The sequence below is a fragment of the Prunus dulcis genome, chromosome 1, assembly GCF_902201215.1.
Source record: "Prunus dulcis chromosome 1, ALMONDv2, whole genome shotgun sequence".
NCBI classification, from domain to species: Eukaryota; Viridiplantae; Streptophyta; class Magnoliopsida; order Rosales; family Rosaceae; genus Prunus; species Prunus dulcis.
Window position 1 is genome coordinate 37,358,505 of NC_047650.1, and position 14,525 is coordinate 37,373,029.

A 14,525-nucleotide genomic window follows, 5' to 3' on the forward strand; every position below is an offset into this window, starting at 1 on the left:
TCAGAAGTTTGTCGAACATCTATATATTAAGTTTGTATCTTACAACACGGCATGGGTGGCTGCTTGTTTTAAGGGACAAACGTGAAAGCATACTCAGTGTCAGTCCTCTGTAATTGACTTGCATTGCATATATAACCACCAGCTAATATATATATTATATGGTTCTTTAAAGTAACAAGTAGATGACCAAAAGGGTTTCGAAAACTGAATTACTTGGGCCTTTTGCCATGCATGATCAGCATGATGCATATGTTTTCGGTTTTTCTTTGGCTGTATATCTCAACCCTGCGTGATCACTGCGGTGTTTGGATGAAGCATCTTGCTTGTTACTTATATGTCCACGTACTTTTGTTGTCGATGCACTATCATACCAAGGCTTCACGTTATCTACTTCAAATACAACTATATCCTATAGGTTGTTCCTATCTTTAAGACAGGATTTTTATTTTTTTTATTTTTTTTGGGACGAAAGCTTTAAGCTAGGATTGGGCAAATATTGAGGTACTAACCTAGATTGGGATTTGAGTATTGTACTTGTCTTGCTTGGGTTGACAAATACGGAGATTAGATCTAAGACCCATGTTCAGAGTTACAGTTAAACTCATCAAACAACGGTTAGAACTTTAGTCTAATTTAATTAGAGAAGTTCAATGCGGTTCAACCCACCAATCAAGACTTGAATCTACTTAATTTAACAAGCAAGATAAGCCCAGAGCTAAGACAATCAAGAAGCAATCCAAATAGGAGATAACCCATATGAGATTATTGAAAAGTGCCTAGTTAAGTTGATGGGGAAATGAGAATGAGAATGAGGTGCTTTATGTACAACTAATTATATTCTATATTTTTATACCATCTAATGTTTTCTCTTCATTAACGAGACGAGACGGCACATTGAATGGTTACTTGAGATTGTACATATAACAACACTCGGTTTAATATCGTATGATAGATCTATAAATTATTCCATTCCATTTACCGTGGTGACCAAAGCATTGGAATATTAATTTATACGAGGGGTTTTTTTACATCCTTTCCAACCAAACGTGACCTAGAAGTTTGGTTTCTTATAACTAGATAAAGCCCTTACTCATAACCAAAAATATGCAAAGAAGTTGGGTTGATTTGATAGACCTCACCCTAGCATAGCCCAACAAATTTGGATCCAAAAAATTGGCCCAGCCCATATCAATAGTTTTGACCCAATACAAGAAAATTTTGCAACAAAAAAAAAGGTTGAAGAAGACTGGAAGAGCTGGAGTGACGCCGAAGAAATCAAGCACCATTTTTATTAGTTTCTTGTGTTGTTGAGCAAAAGCATTTTGCACAAACAAAACAATCTCTCTTCACTTTAAGTCTTTCAGTGAAGAGCAATTTGATTTTTATTTTGAGCAACATCCCCGATGTCGGTAAGTTGAAGCATATGCATTATTCCACGCACAGATGCTTATTAGGGTTTTGCGAATACCAAATTGAGATTTGATTTTTGTTTTCAAAAAATTGGGTTGCAGATCTTCGAGTACAATGGGAGTGCACTGATCGCAATGGTGGGCAAGAACTGCTTTGCCATAGCCAGCGATCGGCGCCTTGGTGTTCAGCTCCAGACCGTCGCCACCGACTTCAAGAGAATCAACCAAGTCCACGATAGGCTCTTCATCGGTCTCTCTGGCCTCGCCACCGATGCTCAGACTCTGTAGGTTCCTCCTTCTCTCGCTCTCTCTCTCTCCCTCATTATTGCTTTTGCTTTCTTTTGTTTAATTTTTGGGGATTTTGGTGTGCAGGTATCAAAGGCTTATGTTTCGCCACAAGCTGTACCAGCTTAGGGAGGAGAGGGACATGAAGCCCGAGACTTTTGCCAGCCTCGTCTCCGCTATTCTTTATGAGAAAAGGTTTGAAATTTGCTCCAATCTGAACCCCTTTATGTATAAGCTTAAGAAAATTTGATGGGTATTAAATATGTTAGCTTAATCTGAATGTTAAGTTCTGTACAATTATTTCACGTTAATAACATTTGATGAACTACAGTATAAGGGTTTTCTTCCTTTTTTGTGATTTAGGTTTGGCCCATACTTCTGTCAGCCTGTAATTGCTGGGTTAAGTGATGAAGACAGACCATTCATCTGCACCATGGATTCAATTGGGGCCAAGTAAGTTTTCTTCTCTATTTTTCTGACTTTCTCACAATTTTAGAGCTGCCCAGATGCTAAGCACTTCAAAATTGTTTCTTCACCTTCCTACATAGGATAAATATGCTTGCTTTCTTACTCCTTCTGATTATATGTTTTTACATATATGTTTATGTGTATTTTGCTTCTTAGGGTAATGTTTGTATGTATACATGCAGGGAACTAGCAAAAGATTTTGTTGTTGCTGGTACTGCATCAGAGTCCCTTTATGGTGCTTGTGAGGCAATGTTCAAGCCTGATATGGTTTGTTTCTCTATTCAACTTGCACTACCTTTTCCCATGCACAGTCAAGATTTGTTATTTCATCTGCCCGTATTTTTTTTTTCTTTTTCAAATATGAGATATTCAGTTTTTGGTTCTTTAGATATTCTGGCAAATCATACATGTCTCCAATGTATAATTAACACTCAAGCGCTTGACTACCAGACAATGTTCGAGCGCATTGTGATTCATATATTAATTTTATAAATGCGTTGATTCTACAGTAAGTAATAGAGAATGGGGTTAAATACAAGAAAAATAGTATAAATGAGCTTGTTGCTGCTACTGAAAATAATAGCATAGGGGGCACTACAAGTCAAGGAAAAACAAGCTGAGAGATCTACTATTAGTTGTACTCTTCTTTTCTTTTCTTTTCTTTTCTATCTTGTCAGCAGTCAAGTGCTACATAAACAAAAGCATGCATGCATAGAGATAAACAGTTGGCTCCGTTGCCAATTGAACTTCATTAACAGATCATAGGATTTTGTGGGGTTTAACTCATGGTAGAATTTATTACTTGCTAATAAGTTAAAAATCTCTGTGACATTGTTTGCTTCTAGTACCTGCTAAACTTGCGATCTCCTATTTTATTTTCATACATTATGGGAGCAACTCTAACAACAGTGTATCTACTAATTGTCACTCAGGAAGCAGAGGAGTTGTTTGAGATTGTCTCTCAAGCATTGCTTTCATCAGTAGATCGAGACTGTCTGAGTGGTTGGGGAGGCCACGTCTTTGTTGTGTAAGCCTTTCATACTATTTACTTATTCTTATTATGCAATATCTATACAAACTGTGTTTTAAGTAAAAATAGGTGTATACATGCGCGCACACGCACACACAGAGGGTGGGGAGGCAAACTAAGATTATACTTTTCGTTTTTGTCATTCGCAAATATGCTATGTATGTTTCACCTGAAAATAGTTCGTCAATGCAATAACTCTGACGATAAAACTGGGCTTTGCATAATCTGATTAATGTTATTGGTAAAAACCGAGAATCCTGTTTGTCCTGTAGCCGCATTGTTGTAATGCTTTTTGAGACTGCTATGAAGCTACTTGGAAAGGAGAAGACACAACATTTAACAATGGCTCTTACCATTACATGTAGTCAGTTATCTATGTTGATGATGAAACAGAGCATTAATTGTAGCTAATTCCCTGCCTAGAATTAAATCCCAGGAATCAATTTCTATTGCGGACTGAATTCGTAATCCATTTTACTGGATTTCTTCTGCTTCCTTATATCCTTATTCTCTCTATATTATGAGTTTCACATTAGTACGATGATAAGGGTTATTTGTTTCCCCCTATTATGTGGGAGGTAATACTACAATTTAACATGTGTATTCATTCACTTTTCTGCAGTACACCAACTGAAGTGAAGGAGAGAATCTTGAAGGGAAGAATGGATTGACCTTGCCACATGGCTTGTAGTGATACCTCCTACCTTTCGTTCAGGCCTGCATTTTTCCCTCGTGTTTATGTAGCTTTGACTTGAATGGGCAGCCATAAGTTTTATTGGTGATCAAAGGCCCCTTGTAATGTGGTGATTAGATTTAATGTACTTTGACGATTATAGACAATGGGGTCATTTGATTTATATTAGGTCACTTTGGGAAAATGTTGGGAATCCAGATGTGCTTTTGAAGTTGGTCAGTTGTTATGCTCGTGAATGTTTCTAAAGAAGTTGCACATTTATGCAGTTCTATTTGCCTTTTCGTTTTCTATTCAGCTAGTCGTTCCTTAACCCCTGGCATCTACTGCCATTGTTCCTCTGTTTGGTTGTCCAGTAATACAGGTTGTATTTCAAATTCTTGTATAATAAATTTTTAAACAGAAAACCTTAACGAATTATCTGCCGGAATTTAGTCGTGTGACATAGGTGTTGCACATGACGAACCTCGTTCACTCTGTTTTTTGTGCTCTTATAGCTAGGCCCCTTAAGACCATTTCCACTCATTTGCCATGGTAAAAGGTAAGGGGAGGAAAGAGTTATTACTATTTACATGAATAGTGTATGCCTGGCAATTTTTTATGAAAAATATGGCTAAGTATTTATAAAATATAAAAAATTCTGAAATTATTGGTTTTTTTCTTTTCAATTTTTTTTGTTATTTAAATTAGTTGCTTGATGTCACAATGATGTCACATTAAGTCAGCTTGACCAGGTTACTGGAGCCCAGCTTTTGCTTGGCAAGACTTGGACACTAGAAAAAGCATAATATTTGCCTGTGCAGATTTATGACAGGTATTAGGGTGAAGAGATGCTCTTTGACAAAATCTTGCGTTTTGAGAAGAGTTGGAGAGTCACGCTGGTGTATTTACCATTGCTGGATAAGCATCAATCTTTTGTGCGTTAAGAATCTGATAAATGAATTGAAATTATAATCAGATCAGATGAGTGAATGGATATGTCAATTTAGCAACTCTTCCACTAAATTCTGAACTAATTTCTTGTGGTATAGTGAGTTAGAAGGTGAAAACACACCTTCACTGCATATGGGCTTAGATTCATAAATGGCCTCAAGACTAATGGTTCTAATTTTAGGCCCTTTATCAAAATGGCAAGCCCACTTGTGCGGGAGTTCTTCTGAGGAGAGGCTATAATGAAGAGTTTAAAGTGAGGACGCTATTTGAGGAGGCCAATTCCACCATCAAAACATTTAAAATGTTTAAGTCCCATGATTTCTATACATTTGTTCATAGTGAGATTGACCTCCTTAAATAGCCTCCTCACTTTAAACTCCTCATTATAGCCTCTCCGGTTCTTCTAAATCTTCTTTTGGATCAAGCTTTCATTTGCTTAAAAGAAGAAGCCAAGAACATAAAGGTAATTTCAACGAATTTCTTAAGCCAAAAAAAAAACCAAGAAAAACCACCCCAAAAAAAACCAAAAAAAAAAAAAAAAAACACCCAGTTCATTTCATCTAACGCAATGCTCTTCTGCTATGAGAGTTCAAGTGATTGAAGACCTCTTTAGGTGATCTGCTTTATGTGGGTAAACCCCTAATTAATTATTCTGGGGACCATCGATGTGTCGATAAACGAGTTGACAAGGGCATTGCCTCTGCCTTGAGGAGAGGCAATTGTGTAGGGGACAAGTCTCAATCTAGGACTTTGAATTTTGGAATAAGAGATTGTAACTTATGGGAGATCATTTTCTTTAGCACAAGACACTGAATTAGGAATCTGGAACTCTGAAATCTATGAGAAATGGTTTTCCATTGCTTGCCATGGAAGTTACCTCTTCTCTAAGAAACCACATAAAAAATAATCCCTAGTTCCCCTCATATATCTCAAATGAATTGGGTTTTTGGCACTGTGCTCCTGGAAGAGATTGATCGTAGTTTTTCGATGGATGGCGGAGAAGATCAAAGCAAGCAATCTACCAGGAGAACCCCTTTCACTGAACTCAACCAAGTCAGCTCGGATTTCATTCTAGCCATGGCAATGCAAGAACAAGAGCAGGCGTACACAATGCTCGAAACCATCGAAAGCGATAGCAGCGAAGAAGAAGAAGATGATGCTTCCTCCCCTAATGAAAACTACCATCAGGACGATACTGCTTTCTTTGAAAGCAGAGAATCCGAAACAGAGTTCGGGTTTCTTGAGAACGAAGACAGTGGCAGCAGCAGTGACCAAGAAATGGATGAAGATGATTTTGACGTAGATGAGCTAACTTATGAGGAGTTGATTGCACTTGGAGAGTTCATAGGGGAAGAGAAAAGAGGCCTGCCCAGCAATGAAATTTCCACATGTTTGCAGCCCTACACAAGCAAATCACCATCATCTGTTCAAAGCAAGACCAGCATTGACAGATGCGTGATTTGCCAGATTGAGTATGAAGATGGAGAAGCCCTGGTTGCATTGTCTTGCCAACACCCTTATCATTGGGATTGTATAAGCAAGTGGCTTGAGATTAAAAAGAGCTGCCCAATTTGCAGCACAGAAGTTTCATCAACATCATCATCCAAAACCAAGAACATATAAACTGTTATTAGAACCAGTCATTTCATTTCATTGTATTTATTGGGTTGGTTTGTAAAATTGTAAATGTTCAAGATATCTATTTGTTCTCGCTTCTATGTAATTAATTAATTAGTCAATTGAAATTTGGAAATGAAAATAGAATTTATAAAAGATCATGGCACATATGCTTTATCCGTGATTTAAGAACCCTGTCTTCCTAAAATTTAACACGTAAAATAGGTGACAAATAATCTGATATAAAAAGCATATGTTGACAAAGAAAGCATTAGAGCTTGAAGTGCAAGAAAAGCACAAATGTCAATTTGTCAAGCTGCCTTTTTATCTTATCAAGAAGAACAAAAATGAAACCAAACCAATAGACTAGCATATAAAAAGTATTTGGCATGAATGAACACGAAGACTCTAAGAAAAGTTTAATTATAATTAAAAAGGTTGAAAGTTCCATGGCGCCGCCTTTGCCCCTCGGGATACAGCTGCTGCTGGGTCGGTCTCAGAGCAGGTCTAGTTTCGTCCCCAAACGCACCATTGGCCATAACAAACCTCGGCCTTCGTTGGACATAATTTGGCACATCTAAATACTAAAGTAAAACAAAAGCACCAAAACATGAAAGTCAAGAAGTCTTTGTCCTTTAATGGTGCATGCTTAATTTTTCACGCCATGACAAAGAAAGAATTATGTGCCGGAGTAAGTTTCGATACAATGAACTTGGAAGATTGTCGACTATTAATGTGTGTTGAGTACCACAATAAGTATGTTTATATTTACAATTAACGATTATGAAAAATCATGCAGGTCGATAACAAGTATTGATCACACGTGCATAACTATTCAAAAGAAAACTAGTTTAGATAAGAATGCCTTTTAAAAAAACAAAGTTGTTCGAATGGCTCAAGTTGGAAAACCATCATGACCAAATTTGCAAATTTCAGCGGCCTCCCTTCATTATTTTAGGATTAACACATGGACTAAGATTTTGACTACTTTTGGAGGTGTGGAAAGAAAATAAAGCATGAGACAAATTGGCGGCTGATTTTAGTGCGGCCCTTAGAAATGTGACCATTTTTCATGCGGGTTGCTGGGGACAGATTTTGACAAAAGATATTTAAAAACGTGTTCAATTCACTTGGTCACTTGGCCCAATTTCTCCACAATAGTTTAGGACAAAGCTATAGCTATAGCTGCCCTTTAAAGTGATATTAGATTTTGATTATTTTAGGGCAGGTTGAGATGTTTGTAAGCAAGATTCTTCTGGTTTCACACCCTAGACAAAGTCTTTGCTTCTATTTTTGTTGGGTTTTAATACAAACGATAATTTTAACTACAAGAGAGAGGAAGTTTCTCACATACACACTATTAAAGTGTCATTAAAGTTCAAATTTAAGATCATTACTCTGCAAGTCAACACCATTTTTTACTTAATTGAGATTTTATTGGGATTGTAGATAATTAAAGATGCCCTCCTCTAACTTCAAGATGAAAATGGAATCTCTTTCTCTCTTATGCAAACCCTTTTTAGAAGGTCATGGTCCGTTGTACAATGAAACTCTTTCATCTGTTCGTGCAAATGTAGAAATGAGGATCGGAACGAGAGAGAAAGAGGTTTCGTGTTTGACATTCAACCCTTTTAATATCGCTTGTATTTTAAAAAACAAAAAAAACAAAAAAATTCAACGGAAAAGGAAAAAAAAAGGTTGGGCCAACCACCAATTAGCCCATGGTGCCCATCATTCTTGGTCATAAGCCCATCATATTTTGTTTTGACCATCACTCGTTGAATTCCACCCTCATCATGAGAATAGTGAATCTCAGCCGTCCAATCCCTCTCTGACCTCTCCTAAATACCACCTACTCCCAGAAATTCATTTTCCCAACAAGAAACCAAACCAAACCACCTAAAGAGAGAAATCATCGCAGTTAATTTAGGCATAATTAAGATTAAGATAGCTCCCAATCCTATCCAAATTAGAGACAACAATTTATTTATTTTAATTGACCCATGCCCCTAATAATATATGGTCATAAGGGTAGCCATCTAGCTTATGTACCTTTCATTTATAGGTCACTTTCTTGTCCACGTGTCCAAACAAGCACGAAGTTATCTCGGCGAGTGTGTGCTTTTGGCACAATAATAATAGCTCTGTTCACGGCCACCGAAAGCGGAGGAAACAGAGATAGCCACGTCATGGGAGTTGATAAATCCACGCCCTTTTTTTTTTTTTTCCTTTTGGGTGGGTGTGTTTATCGAAGTGGACAAAAACTTTAGGAGGAAGGAACGGGGAAAAGTGGGGCTGGAAATAACGTGATTTGTCAGTTTCGGTGAGTGCCCGCTACCTGGTACTAACCTTCGCTGGTCCCTGTCGTCGTAAACCATTGACATGTCGTCGGAGGAAAAATAATTACTGAAAAAATCTAAAATTAAAGAGTTTTTTCTGTCCAAATTCTATAAATTGCAGGGGCATTGATTCTTTATCTGCCGTTTGGTTAATGAGAAATGAAGTTTGATGATGTAAAATTATTTTTTTTTTTTCATGTATAGTAGGTTCATACATGAAAAATAATTATATAACATATAAGAAAGTAGGGGGAAAGTGAAGCCCCTTCTCTCTTCTTGAGTTTTGTTTTTCCTCCTCATGGAAAAGTTTGGAAGAATGAGCAAATATTAAATGCACATTTTTCATGACTATTTTTTTCCCATTAACAATTTAGAATTACAATATATATCATTCAATGCATATATATATTTTTTATTTAATATGGATATAATTAGAAAATTATATAAACTTTGTTTTCCATTTCTACTCAAAATAAACATGGAAAATGAAATAAATTGATGTATCCCGATTACTTTCCTAGCATTACCAAACATGGAAAATTAATCTTACATTTCTCATCCTTTGAAAAATGACATGAGAAGTGATTTTCCCTCAAAATCGTTCAGTGAACCAAATGGAGCTGATATGAAATTCAAATTGGGAAGCTATTGCAAATGTAATGGCAAGCACTCCCCATGCCCTTGCAATGATTATTTGAGATTCAACATGATTGTGATGTTAAATATGAGTTTTTAAAAAAGGTTTAATTTCTCAATTTATTTTATGTGGAATGTTGCCTCGATTGAGGTGACATTTAATACAGTATACGCGTCGACTATTAGAACCTAATGCACGACTTTTTTACCTTATTATTCGAAAACGGTGGGCGAAAAATGAGGAAGTGAAAAATTCGAGACGTTTGAAGAATGAATGGTGTGGTTGAGTATATTCATACTCCACCGGCTTTCGTGAGTTTATCGAGTTCGGTTATGGATTCCAACTCTTCAAGTTTGTGGAAGCCCTTTAGGAGATGAATTGACTGAAGAATCGTGACACGTTTATATGATGAAGTTTTTTTTATGTTGATCAATATAATAAAATTAAAATGGCAAACAATCATTCACTATGCCAATGAGGTCTTAACCTAGTGAAAACAACATTGACTTTCAGATTAATAGTCTCATATTCGAACCCTTATAGTACATTGACAACGTATGTGACAGTCCAATATCGCTCGTCTTAAAAAAGTAAAAAATAAAACAATTATTCACCATAGCATACCAAGAGTCAAAATGAGTCAAAACAAACGAGGTCATACTTACTAAACGAACGCATTTGAGTATTATGGTGACACTTTATTTTCTCCCATATGAAAACACACACACACATCCACAACAGAAATATTTTGGATAAAGCAGGCAGCCGACCTATAAAGTTCGTACCCATAACTTGGGATGATCTACATTTGAATTATTATTTTTTATATTGAAATGCATGATGAATTACACGTACACATAACCATATCCAATAAATAGATACATTGTATAATTAAAAAAAAATGCTTTAAGGAAGAAAAACCACAATAAATATTATTCCCACAATTTCCATATTTCCTTATCCCGAGAAGATAAGCTTGCCAACTTTAATCCAATCAAATATCTTTCCCATATTTTTGTAATTTCCAATTTCATATTTTTTTGATTAAGAAAGGAAATAAATAATTGCCATAACAAGAAATTTATCGTTTTAGCCGAATTTAAAATTCAGAATTAAAATATGTGTGGATAATATCAAGGGAGACTTTGAAAAAAAACCAAAGGAGAGAGAAAATTTTTAAAAGAAGCCAAAATGGATAAAATTGCCCTTATTTATTTTTTGATTTCCTAAGGAATCCTTTACATTTGCATGTCTTTAGTTTGAAAGTTGAGAAATTTTTCTGTCTTTTTAAAAAAAACTTTGGCTTTTTTCAAAAGTGAAAAAATTTACTTAATACCAAACCGCAACATTTACCTTTTTTTTAGTTGTTGATAATAACCGCAATATTTACTCCACCCAGCTGTCGACATGCCAGCACACGTGTAGGACGACAGCGCTGACGTGTTCCGTCCAACCCCACCAGCGTACGATTGTCGGCTCATTGACCCGCCGACTGATCTCGGATCCCGAGAACGACCCGGCCCAGACCGACTCACGCAACCGTCCAAAAGAGATGACGTAAGCAGTGACCACAGCGCACCCCATAAACCTCCATCGACACGATGCACCGCACTTCCATGCGCGACACGTGTCCGGCTGCGGTCAGCACCCTTCCAAAAACCAGTCCGCACGGACTGCCCAGGAGAGAGAAAAAAACGTTATCGCCCACGTGTATTCTAGAACAACCACCCTCTCCTTCTGCCACGTGTCCCCTTCTCTTTCCCCACGGCCTCTATATATTCTCCTCTCTCCCTTACGTTTCAAGTTTCAAGTGCCGACTAGCTTGCTTAGTCCAGAAGCCGATAGGAAATTGCCAGTGAAACACACCGCACACTCGAATCAAACGACGCCGTTCAGAATGTCGTCCTCCGATTTACAGCTGCCGCCCGGCTTCAGGTTCCACCCGACGGACGAAGAGCTCGTGAAGCACTACCTCTGCCGCAAATGCCAGTCGCAGCCGATTTCGGTCCCGATAATCGCCGAAATCGATCTCTACAAATACAACCCCTGGGACCTCCCTGGTAATTTTTCGCCTTCTAAGATTCGATTTTGAAATTAAAAATTGAATCTTTTTGGGAGTTTTCTCATTTCTTTACTTGGTTGTGACTAATTTCACATTTCCTGTTAACAGGTTTGGCGTTGTACGGTGAGAAAGAGTGGTATTTCTTTTCGCCGAGGGACCGGAAGTATCCGAACGGTTCGAGGCCGAACCGGGCGGCCGGGAGCGGCTATTGGAAGGCGACCGGAGCGGATAAGCCGATCGGGAACCCGAAACCAGTCGGGATTAAGAAGGCTTTGGTTTTCTACGCCGGAAAAGCTCCGAGAGGAGAGAAGACCAATTGGATTATGCACGAGTATCGCCTCGCCGACGTCGACCGCTCGCCTCGCAAGAAGAGCAGCAGCCTAAGGGTACACACGTTATTCTCTATCGCTACGCTTGTCAGATTAGGGGTAAAATCGTAAATTGGAAAATCTGGTTCATATGACGATGACGGTTCGGTTGACACGACGTCGTTCAAATCGTACTTTTGACTTGAATAATGTTTCTTAATGCCGAATGCCAATTGGGATCGGGCCCCACCCGTCCTTATCTTGAATTGGCGGCCATATAAATTAACGGTAGAGATATAGGCTGATTTGAAATCACCGGCGTAGTTAACTCTAATTTGGGAAAATTGAAATTAGCGTTTTGCGAGGGTGACACAAGCATATTAGTTTAGCAAGATAAAGACTGATATTATGGGGGGCTTGTATGAGTGGTCTAGATTTAATTAACATTTGATTGATGGACGGTCTGAATTTTGCAGCTGGACGATTGGGTTCTGTGTCGCATATACAACAAAAAGGGCACCGTCGAGAAACAGCAGCAACAGCAACAGCAACAGCAACAACAACAACAGCCAACGACGAGTCGTATGAGCAGCGGCTCGGAATTCGAGGACAGGAAGCCGGACAATCTGGCGTGTCCGCCGCCGCCGGCTGCGGTAGCCCCCACTCGCCCGAACGACTACGTGTACTTCGACACGTCGGACTCTGTGCCGAGGCTGCACACGGACTCGAGCTGCTCGGAGCACGTGGTGTCGCCGGAGTTCACTTGCGAGGTGCAGAGCGAGCCCAAGTGGAAAGAGTGGGAGAAGGCCCTCGATTTTAACTACAATTACATGGACACCACTGTAGAGAACGGGTTCGGGGCGCAGTTCCAGAGCGGTAATCAGATGTCGCCGCTGCAGGATATCTTCATGTACCTACAGAAGCCGTATTGATTTTGATATAGCGGGGCCTACAGGATTGGAATACTATGAGTTGACGCATCGGACGGCAACAGGAGACCCAGGTCGATGAGTGTGCGTTTGGGATGCTGTGAGTAGCAAAAGGGGAGGGGGATTCGAGTCGCGGGGTCCACCATTTGGGCCCAAGGCTGGGTGGATTTGGGACCGTTGATATAAAGATGATATATTTTATATGGAAAAGATGATGGGGCTGGTTTTGGAAGATAGAAATATGAAGAAGTTTGGTTTTTAATGTGTACAGCATGTATATATAGATATAAATAGGTAATGTTGTTCACATGATGATTTTGAAGGGGGCCGTCTAAATTCTAATATTTGTTCTTGTATTTTTAGTTTTATGGTAGTGAATTAAATGTGTTCTTTTCTTTTTTCATGTCATGTGTTCTTTTCTTTTTTCATGTCATGTGTTCCTTCTTACCTTTCTCCATATATCTTTACAAAACGGTGGTTTGGTCCACGGCACTGAATTCAACATTTTGACTCACCAACTTTGTAACAAGACTTCACCTTATGCATTGAATGGATAAGCATTAAAGGTGACAAGTATTTCAATTCCGAAAACGCCTTCATCTTCACCCTTCACATGCTCCATTTTTTTTGTTTTGTAAAGAGTTAATAAAAGAAAGTAAAAACAAAAAGACTTGTGCTTATTTTTTAACTTTAAACTAAAATGATTTAGGTTTTGTCGACATGTCTAGTCCAATGAAAAAATGAACTTGATTTGCAGACTAATGATCTCATGTTCGAACTCTCGAGAAATCCTCCTTTTTTTGTAGTTTAAACTATCACTTATTAGATTTTATATGGTATTCAGAATTGCAAAGTCTACTAATAAATAAATAAATAATTGGGTTGAAACTGCTGGTCATAAGTTTGCAGGTTCATATAATCTTGCCTGGAGATATTTGTTGCATCAAGAATGTGCTCTAGGGTTTACAGGCCACATTTCTAATTTTGAGGGCTACTTAGCCTTGGGCTTGGGCTAACATGGTCAAACGAATCTTGGCCCATATCCATTGTTGGTCTGGGATGACATTGAACCCGGTTCTGCCAATTTAAAAACTCTGGCCCAAACTTAATTTAAGTTGGGTCAAGATTTCAATTCAAAATAAACTTCTTTTTGTTTTTTGTTTTTTATTTTTTATTTGGATACAAATCATAACCTATAGTATACTAATTACGGGTATGAGAATTGGCTGTAAGAGGGCACCAATTAGCATAACTTCTTTATGGATAAATCTTCTCCACTATAGAGCCATAACTTTTACTTGCTATTTAGAATCAACTTTCAAGTAGCGTAACACAAAATTATCATAACCCTAAACAATAAGCTTATCTTTCTTATTAGACTAAAAGTCGTTTTTCGTTTTGTCACAAAGAAACCTTTAGAAAAACATGACTTTTTTGTTGAGGTTCTTCAACTGAATTTGCGACAAAACTTCAGTGCTTGATGTAATTAAGTCAAGGATAAATCATTAAAGTAGGGGATAAAGAAAAATCATAATCCCGCAAAGCTTTCCACCTAAACTCTAGTTTACTTTACTAAACGCTCAATTGACTAAATTGCTTACCGGATTTTTAAAAATGAGGCCATCATTTAAATTCACCACTTTCACTAAGAGCCACCCAAGTGATGAAATGAATGATGATGGCTTTTGAGATTGCACGCTGGGTTTTTAGTGGTTTTAATTGCCTCCATTAGCATCATTAATTCAACCTATTTGTAATTCCCACTTTATTTGTCAATCAATTGGTTTTGAATTAAGCAGTGTAGATTGATTAGCTAA

General features: G+C 37.9%; 3 protein-coding genes across 3 annotated transcripts; all 3 read left to right on the forward strand.

The window, feature by feature from the left end:
- Positions 1–1,207: 1,207 nt before the first annotated feature.
- LOC117622074 (proteasome subunit beta type-3-A) lies at positions 1,208–4,174 on the forward strand. The gene is made up of 7 exons (XM_034353001.1): positions 1,208–1,409; positions 1,512–1,693; positions 1,782–1,889; positions 2,058–2,147; positions 2,345–2,429; positions 3,095–3,189; positions 3,815–4,174. The coding sequence occupies exons 1-7, from the start codon at positions 1,404–1,406 to the stop codon at positions 3,861–3,863; spliced, it is 615 nt and encodes a 204-aa protein (XP_034208892.1). The 5' UTR covers positions 1,208–1,403; the 3' UTR covers positions 3,864–4,174.
- Positions 4,175–5,608: 1,434 nt separating this feature from the next.
- LOC117614913 (E3 ubiquitin ligase BIG BROTHER-related) lies at positions 5,609–6,547 on the forward strand. The gene has a single exon (XM_034343843.1). The coding sequence runs from the start codon at positions 5,750–5,752 to the stop codon at positions 6,437–6,439; it is 690 nt and encodes a 229-aa protein (XP_034199734.1). The 5' UTR covers positions 5,609–5,749; the 3' UTR covers positions 6,440–6,547.
- Positions 6,548–11,197: 4,650 nt separating this feature from the next.
- On the forward strand, positions 11,198–13,111 carry LOC117634930 (NAC domain-containing protein 2-like). The gene is made up of 3 exons (XM_034369216.1): positions 11,198–11,469; positions 11,580–11,857; positions 12,256–13,111. Exons 1-3 carry the CDS (start codon positions 11,307–11,309, stop codon positions 12,709–12,711), a joined length of 897 nt encoding a protein of 298 aa, XP_034225107.1. The 5' UTR covers positions 11,198–11,306; the 3' UTR covers positions 12,712–13,111.
- The last annotated feature ends 1,414 nt before the right edge of the window (positions 13,112–14,525 follow it).

Bases quoted from the DNA above. Each gene is read 5' to 3' on its own strand.
- LOC117614913 (XM_034343843.1), top strand. From the start codon at position 5,750: ATGAATTGGGTTTTTGGCACTGTGCTCCTGGAAGAGATTGATCGTAGT.
- LOC117622074 (XM_034353001.1), top strand. The intron at 1,694-1,781 runs GTAGGTTCCTCC...TTTGGTGTGCAG, and splicing joins GCCACCGATGCTCAGACTCT to GTATCAAAGGCTTATGTTTC. The intron at 1,890-2,057 runs GTTTGAAATTTG...TTTGTGATTTAG, and splicing joins GCTATTCTTTATGAGAAAAG to GTTTGGCCCATACTTCTGTC.
- LOC117634930 (XM_034369216.1), top strand. From the start codon at position 11,307: ATGTCGTCCTCCGATTTACAGCTGCCGCCCGGCTTCAGGTTCCACCCG. The intron at 11,470-11,579 runs GTAATTTTTCGC...TCCTGTTAACAG, and splicing joins CAACCCCTGGGACCTCCCTG to GTTTGGCGTTGTACGGTGAG. The intron at 11,858-12,255 runs GTACACACGTTA...TGAATTTTGCAG, and splicing joins AGAAGAGCAGCAGCCTAAGG to CTGGACGATTGGGTTCTGTG.